The 8,600-nt window shown below is 39.6% G+C and overlaps 1 protein-coding gene across 1 annotated transcript; it reads left to right on the top strand.

Annotated features, from left to right (window-relative positions):
• Window positions 1–233: 233 nt before the first annotated feature.
• On the top strand, window positions 234–7,067 carry LOC108413927 (GTPase IMAP family member 8-like). Its single transcript, XM_037543271.1, has 4 exons — window positions 234–285; window positions 2,459–2,526; window positions 3,444–4,523; window positions 6,248–7,067. The coding sequence occupies exons 2-4, from the start codon at window positions 2,508–2,510 to the stop codon at window positions 6,949–6,951; spliced, it is 1,803 nt and encodes a 600-aa protein (XP_037399168.1). The 5' UTR covers window positions 234–285; window positions 2,459–2,507; the 3' UTR covers window positions 6,952–7,067.
• The last annotated feature ends 1,533 nt before the right edge of the window (window positions 7,068–8,600 follow it).

Below are 8,600 nucleotides of genomic sequence, written 5' to 3'. Positions count from 1 at the left end.
GGATGGGTGAAAATTCTCACAGACACTCTCCAACATCTGTAATTAATGGAATTTTAATGGAAAGTGGTACATTTAAAAAAAAAAAAACTTTTTAAAAAAGGTTTTTATAAGGTGAAGTAAAAAAAAATAATAATAATAATAACAATAATAATGGCTACATGTGGGGTTACACTACATCTTACTACAAACTGATGACAGATGACACAGAGGGAGTGTCTACCACAAACACTTCCTGGTTATCAGAGAAAGGGGCAGAAAAATCAGTGGCAGCATCTCAAAATTCAGGTAGGCTCTCATTTTACATTATGGATAGGAAACTTTTTGATTTTCAAAGAGTCTCTTTTTTTTCCAATGCTTTTCAACTTTTATTTTGGACTCTTTGTGCCGTATTAGAATGCTGTAGGATTTGCGGAGTCCCGTGCATTTTTATTCCAAACAGTACCTGAAAGTCAAACAGAATTTTTCAGATAGATTTACTTATTGAGGAAAATGATTCAAAATTATACAGGACTTCAAATTTATGCAGAAATATAGAAACTTCTGAAGGGTTCATAAACTTTCAAGCAACACTGTAGGAGTTTTACAAATTAGGCATGGATTGTGAGTGTCTCTCGAAACATGTAGAAACGTGCCGAATACTATGATTTTATAGCCTTCTGTTTAAAAAAGTGCCTGTGATGCGTACTTATCTCAGGTGGATGGGAACCAATGCTTAGACTGACCTCGTACGTCTGGAGTGGACTGGTTTAGGAGGTTTCTTTATTGCTTCTTCCTTGACCTCCAAAAGTAGTCATAGTTCCAACGATACCTATACTTTTACATATCTATAGCCTCACAGCTTGGAGTAAGAAAACTCATAGAAGTAAACTAATATCCGTCTACATGTCAGTTTACGGCTTGTAAAGGTTTTAAATGGAGTTGTTATTTAGTTTCTGCTTAATGGAAGGTATATTGTGCTACAGATCTGGGTCATGCTGTTGCTAGGTAACCAGTGACCACAATTTCCTGCAAAACAAGACTGCATGCAAAGCTATTTGTGTACCCTGCTACAGTGAAATGGTGCACTAACCAAAGTCACTTGTAAACCTGTTTTGTATTGCAGTAGCATCCTTATCATTTAAGATGTCACTGCAAAGTAAAGTGGGATAATGTGTGACTTCTTTTTGGGTAAAGTTACTTTTTTGGTCTTTGCTTGATGGGAAATGCATTAAAGATGCAGTTTTTAAGCCAAGTGAGTTTTGATTAGCCACCGCACCACTAAATAGTTTTAGATGAACACACTAAAACAGCACAGTGGTAAGTTTTATGGTAATGAGAACAGCTCCAATATGCTGTTTCTTTGTGCTGTTAGACCCAAAACAATGGATAAAACACTTTCCCTGATTTAACTTCAGCTTAGAAGTTAGTTTAATAAGCAAGATTCACATTTTCAGTGGCTTTAGTCAGTTAAAAAGCTGTGTGCTAGATTAATGCACTATTCCAAACATCATAAAATTAGATCTAGAGCAGGGCTCGTCAACATGTGGCACCGGAGCTGGCCTGTTGCAGCTCCACAGAATTCGATTTTTAGGTAAAAACTAAAATAATCCTCCTTTGCAGTAAAATTAAACTCTGCTGAATCATTTTTAATACAGTTTAACAATAAATGGTCTGAAACACGTTAATGTATAACTGAGTTAATGTATAACTGCTTATTCACCCGTTAACCCTGAAGGTTCGTGTGCAGACTGCTGATCACATAGCAACATGGATAACAATCTGGCCTACTTAGTAGCTAACAAAACAGAAAAGAGAGAAAGATTTAAGACAAACACGGATCATTTGGAGTTGAATTTACATTTACGGCATTTGGCTGACGCTCTTATCCAGAGTGACTTACAATTTGATTGCTTTACACAGGTAGGCGAAGGTGGTGTTAGGAGTCTTGCCCAAGGACTCTTATTGGTATAGAATAGGGAGCGTACCCAGGTGAGGATTGAACCCCAGTCTACAGCATAGAAGGCAAAGGTGTTACCCACTACACTAACCAACTAAATTGATTTATTTGCATTTACAATCAGTCCAGCTGGTTTCCTGAGGCATTTAATCTGCAATGAGAAACTGCCGAACACGAAATTCAGTTTTTCGTTCACTAGCCTCTTGTTCGCACCTCAGTCACGTTTAATGTGGAATGTGAACATTAGAACAAGAAGCTGGTGAATGAGAAGCTGACTTCAGCCTCGGAAAATTTGAATTTTAAAAGACATTTTACAAGAAACTGTTCTACTATTGAGGAAAAGTTTCCTGCTGGAGATGTGAGAAAAGCAGCTGTAGCTGAGCTGAAGATTAAAGCCGAGCAAAAATGGATGGATATGATGTGATGAATGCAAACTACATAGATACAAAAAGACTATAACTCTTGTTTGTGGACATTTTTTCAAAAAAAGATCGATCTTTTTGTTTTCTTTTCCATTTACAGACAATGAGATCTGCATAGATACTTACATATTGCTGAGAAAAGTTGCATAATGGCATTCATTCCTGCAGGTAAGTTACATCTTACTTAATGACCACATAGAGCACTGTGGAAATATCAGAGCTCAGTGTCCCTTTATTTCATTTCCAGTCAAAACAAGCATTAATTTTCGAGGAGATTAGATATAAAAATTTGACTGGAGAAAGTTGGAATTAGGCCAGAGAGTTCAGATTGTGAGAAAGAAAATCTGTAACTAACTTTTAAGACTGAGCTTTGGGGGTGTGGAAAAATTCCCCTGTCTATTTTATTGAACCCTGCCATAAGGAAGGGTGGACATACTAATGCCTACTCATATTTGGTTATTTAAGTTTCTATTCATTTTCTGCCACATATGTTTTGTGATTCCCTTTTGTTTTCATTTCTGACACCGAATGACATGTTTTTTCAGGAAATAATATAAATGAAGGGTCTCTGATTTCTGCACTGTACTGTACAGTATATAAACATTTTTGCTTCATAATTGTGACTGTCATGACAGCCGTGTCCTGTAGCTCCAGATTCAAAGTCGGTTTCACAATATGTAGCCTTTAAATATTCAGTTCAAATGTCTGGGGAACCAGTGACCACAGTTTCCTGTAAAACAGTAGACTGCTAGAGTTCAAGAGTGCACAGTGTACACAAATGATGTGGACGTTACTGCAAAACAAAAGAGTTCTAGTGTGACTTCATTTGCGCACTCTTTCTTTGGTCTTCATAATTTCTTCATCTTGTGGACTTCAGGATGCAGTGTTCAAGTAAAGTGAGCTCTTTCTTAACCACTGCAACACTAGCACTTCCAAATAGTTTTAGATAGGCACATCAAGACAAGACAGCCTTCCATGGTAATGAGCTGTAATATGCTGCTTCTTTGTGCTGTTAGACCCAAAACATTGGTGAAACCTTTGTTCCTGATTTCACTTCAATGTTCTTTATTTTACTCTCCACACAGTGTCTGAGATTTTGAGGATGGTGCTTCTGGGTAACACTGGTGTTGGAAAAAGTGCAACAGGCAATGCAATATTAGGAAGAGAAGCTTTCAGAGAGACTGAAACCACAGAGTGTGAGATACAGAGAGGAAGAGTGGAGGACAGAAACATCTCAGTCCTCGACACTCCAGCAATCAACACCACAACTCTCAGTACAGACCGGCTGAAGACTGAACTAGAGAGGTGTATCTCACTGTCTTCTCCTAGTCCTCATGTGTTCCTGCTGGTGGTCAGAGTGAGAAGATTCACAGAGGATGAGAGGAACATTGTGAAGTGGATTCAGGAGAACTTTGGAGAAGAAGCTCTGAAGTTCACCATGGTGCTCTTCACTGGAAAAGAAGAAATGACAAACCGGCAGTGGATGAAGTTTTCCCAGGATGCTAAGATGCTTCAATTGATTACTAGCTGTAGAGCTGGGTATTATGTGATAAACAGTAAGAGAGAGGTCAATCCTGCTCAGATCACTAAGCTCCTGGAGAAGATTGAGACCACGGTCCAACAGAACAGGGGTCAGTGTTACACTCGTGACATGTACAAGGCTGTTCAGAGGAAGAGACTCCTACAAGAAGAGCCACAAGAGGAAGCGAAAACAAGGGGCAAGGAAAGAAAGAGACAGGAAGAGATACAAGAGATGGAAGGAAGAGAGGAGGAAAAAGTAGGGAGAGCAGAGGATGAGAGGCCACCAGATAGAGAAGAACCTACACAAAGTACAGAAGAAAAACTCCACACAGAATTGATGTTAACAAATAGCATGGGGGATGATGGGGGTCCAAGCAAAGTGAACAAATTGGAAACCATAACAATGGGACAGAGTATAGATATGATAAAAGTGGTTGAAATAACAAGGACTGAAGACGATGAAGAGGTAAAACAACAAGAGAAAGGGGCATCCACAAGAGTGCAGGGGAGATCAGTTGACTGTTTATATGAGAGAAGGACAGAAATGGAAGCAAACTCCATACAAGAAGATCTCAAGAGTCAAGAAGAGAGTCAGAAGAGGTGGGAAGAGAAAGGAGCAGCAGGAGGAACGACGTCTGATCCAGGTGTGTTTATATATTATACATAGACCAGCAGAACAAGCCTGTGTTGAGAAGATAATTTACTCTGAGCGGCTCTGAGCTGGTCATTATTACAGGAAAGTGAAAAGGGGTCAGATACTTTTGTGCCATTCACTGCTGCTTCACTTACACTTAATGACGACACAGGTGCAGTGAAGAAAACACATGGAATCATCAGACCTGTGTCACTTTAAGGAGCTAAAAGGTGGATTTGTATGGAACCCTGCTGGTGACATCCCTTATGAATACAAATAATGTGTGGCCATAACTTAGAAAGGCATAGAAAATAGATAATTGAGTTGTGGCCATGATTAGCAAGGTGTGGGAATGAGATCCTAATGCATGGCCACAACTTAGTAAGGTGTGAAAATGAGAACTAATTGGGCACGGCACCCTTACTAAGTTGTGGGAAATAGATAATTAAGTTGTGACCACAACTTAGCAAGGCATGGGAATGAGATCTTAATGCATAGCCATAATGTAACAAGGCATGGAAACGAGATAATTAACCATCCCCAACAATGAGATAATTAACCACACCTTACAAAGTTAGGGCCTTGACTTAATTATCTCATTCCCACCCCTTACTAAGTTGTGGGAAATAAATAATTTAGTTGTGGCCACGACTTCATAAAGCATGGGAATGAGATCTTAATGCATAGCCATAACTTAGTAAGGTGTGGGAATGAGATAATTAACCACAACTAATAATGAGATAATTTACCACACCTTACTAAGTCATGACCATGACTTAATTATCTCATTCCCATCCCTTACTAAGTTGTGGCCACGACTTAGATAGGCGTGGGAAACGAGTTCCTAATGCATGGCCACAACTAAGTTAGGTGTGGAAATGAGATAATTATGTGGCAACAACTTAATAATCTCATTCCCACACCTTACTAAGTCATGTCTGCCTTAATGATCACAGTCCTATGTCTTATTAATTCATAGCCACGCATTAGGATCTCATTCCCACACGTTAGTATAGCATGGCCTTGCATTATTTTTATGTATGTGGGAAGTCACTAGCAGGGCTCTGTAGATTTGTGCCAAAAAATTAGAAATTAAATTAATTAATTAAATTAGGCTTTTACTGTTAACTAAGGCAAAGTGGCTCAGATCAGATTTGCATGTTCACATGCAGGAAATCAGATCTGTACCGCAAAAAAATGGATTCATGCCTCTTCAGATAATGGTAATGTGAACGTAGCCTTAGAGATTGCTCTAGGTTTTTTTCTGCTGAGTGGTCAGTATGCTATTGTGGGAATTTTGGTTGTCCAGCTACTTATGGGAAGATCCACCACTGTTCTCCATTTGGATTTTATGGCTCACACTGTGGTTTGCAGCAATTCCAGAACCTTCCTAAAAACCCTTTTCACTGATGTACATCGTCTTCTCTGCAATTATTTATTTATTTATTTTGCAGCATCATATACTTTTTATTGAAACTTTTTAGCCTACTTCACATTGCTGGAAAAGTTGTATTTAAGTGATGTTTACATTCAATAGGGCTTACAGTAATCAAGCTGGGTGTGTCGCGTTTAATCGATCCCAGTAATTCACTAAACTTGGTTAACCGATTGAGTAACGCAGCAGGTGCTTTTTCAGTTAGGGACAGTTGGTGCTGTCTAACTTTTCCTTCAATAAATCAAATGACCATTTTATCATGTGAACATTAATCCAGAACTTTTGCTCTGTTCTTTCAGTCTCTGGTTTGAGGATTGTGCTGCTGGGCCCTGCTGGAGCTGGAAAAAGTGCTTCTGGAAACACCATCCTGGGCAGAGAAGCATTTGGAAAGAACTCCCTCAATAATACCACAAAGTGCAAGAGGGTGGATGGAATGGTCAGAGATAAAATCATAACTGTGATTGACACCAAGGGAATCTCACACCGGGCTGATCTCTCATTGCACTTCAAGACGTTTGAAGAGTGTCTATCTACAGCTGCCCCTGGTCCTCATGTCTTCCTACTTGTAATTCATTCTCCCAGGGGTTTAAATGATGCCTTTTACCCTTTAATTAGAAATTCCGGGCAAGAATTTTTGCAGCGTGCTATCATCCTGCTTACCCATGGAGATTCTTGGGGAACGGACCACAGATTGGTTTTAAATCGGAGCTGGCATTTAAAGCATCTTGTGAACAGCTGTGCTGGAATTTATCAGATCTTCAACAATGTGGGGAGAGGAAACTGTACTCAAGTCACAGAGCTGCTGGAGAAGATAGAGACTGTGGTGCAGAGGAATGGAGGACAGCACTACACTAATGAGATGTACCAGGAGGCTCAGAGAATGAGGATGGAAAAGGAAATTAAAGAGAGGGTGGCTAATTTAGAAAAGAAGGTGGCTGTATTGTCTACAGAATTGAGATCTCAGAGGAGTAGAAGTGAGAACGATGGATGTTCCTTACTGTAAATCTTCTCACATCAGCTTTTTCTATAATGAGCTAGAAAGACAATGACTTCTGAAAGACTCTAACAGTCGTGGTAGTTGTGGGCTGGAGGTTAGGGAACTGGCCCTGCGACTGGAAGGTCACCAGTTCGATCCCCAGAGCCAACAGCACATGACTGAGGTGTCCTTGAGCAAGACACCTAACCCCCAATTGCTCCCTGGCATGCTGGATATCCCTGCTGGATAGGGCTGCCCACCGCCCCGGGCAAGTGTGCTCACTGCCCCCTAGTGTGTATGTGGTGTTTCACTTCACGGATGGGTTAAATGTGGAGGTAGAATTTCCTCGTTTGTGGGATTAATAAAGTAAAGTATCACTTAACTGCAGATACTTGTCTTCATGTAAAGTGGTAGCATTTCCCTACTGCATACACAGAGCCATTACTAAGATGTTAGTGAGGTCCAGTAGTATATAAATGACTGAATATGTCTATTACACATAGTCAGTTGTACCTTTAGTTGTCCAATTCATTTCTGCCTTTTGACTCATTCATATTCATAATGTACATTTTCATTTGTTCATTTTTAATTCTTCCTTTCTTCCATAAACTGCTATTTATTCTCCATGAACAAAGTTGAATCCAGTTACCCTGTATAATTTTATTTAGTACATTGCACTATTGCAACACTTTTTGTTACAATGGGTCAAAGGTACAAAGGTAAGTGGGGGAAACAAGTTCCATACAGGTTTGAATCACTTCAGTGCATTTCTGAAGCTCGCTTACTGCCCATAAGCCAATAGTGGAACTTGTTTTACCACTTCTGTTTCTTGTGAAAATGGCCTATTTAAAGACATCAGTAACAACTGCAGCTTTACAGTATTCATTACTGAAAAAATTTGGGCACCCCGGTCAAATGACATATCTTGTTGATTTTTGAAGTGAAGTAAACGCAACCTTTGCAGCACGCTTTTAAAAATGAAAATAATCCTGAAAAGCATATCCAGTAGAGTCTCTTGTGCCAAACATGCTTTGCAATGTTTACGTTTGAAATAAACTTCCAATCTTCTTCATTGGAAACTTTCTACTTGTACTTCCGCTCACTGGCCAGTATATTAGAAAAGACAGTGGTCATTGGTGGTTGGTGCACTGTAGTGTGTAACACCTGTGCCTTCTACACTGTAGACTGGGGTTCAATCCCTGCCTGGGTAACCACCCTATACTATACCAATAAGACTCCTTGGGCAAGACTCCTAACACCACCTTCACCTACTTGTGTAACATGGTCCAATTGTATGTCTGCCAGGTGCTGTAAATGAACATCTGGACATTGTTTTTTCCATGTGCCTTCAATTATGGCATTCAGTGGAAACAGTGCTGTCCTGGTAAGGATAAACTACTGTGTGTAAATATTTGCCACTGTATCCAGTCAGCAGTGACATGGCTGATTTTCCACTGACCTCAGAGTAGCTGCGGACTGCCCATAGATCTGTTTGACCTCTCATTAAGATGTAGTTAAGCATAGTCATAGGCTTTGGCTATAATGAAGTAGAAAGGTAAGTTTTTATGCAAATCATGATAAGTCAAGATAAGGTATAATGTTGAAAAATATAACTGCGAGGGATTATGATACAGTCGGTTCCTTTACTAAAGGTTCTGAAGACATAGCCTTGATGG

Source organism: Pygocentrus nattereri, chromosome 12, assembly GCF_015220715.1.
Source record: "Pygocentrus nattereri isolate fPygNat1 chromosome 12, fPygNat1.pri, whole genome shotgun sequence".
In the NCBI taxonomy this organism is placed as follows: domain Eukaryota; kingdom Metazoa; phylum Chordata; class Actinopteri; order Characiformes; family Serrasalmidae; genus Pygocentrus; species Pygocentrus nattereri.
Note: the sequence above shows the minus strand (reverse complement) of the source record. Positions and strands in the feature narration are given on the sequence as shown.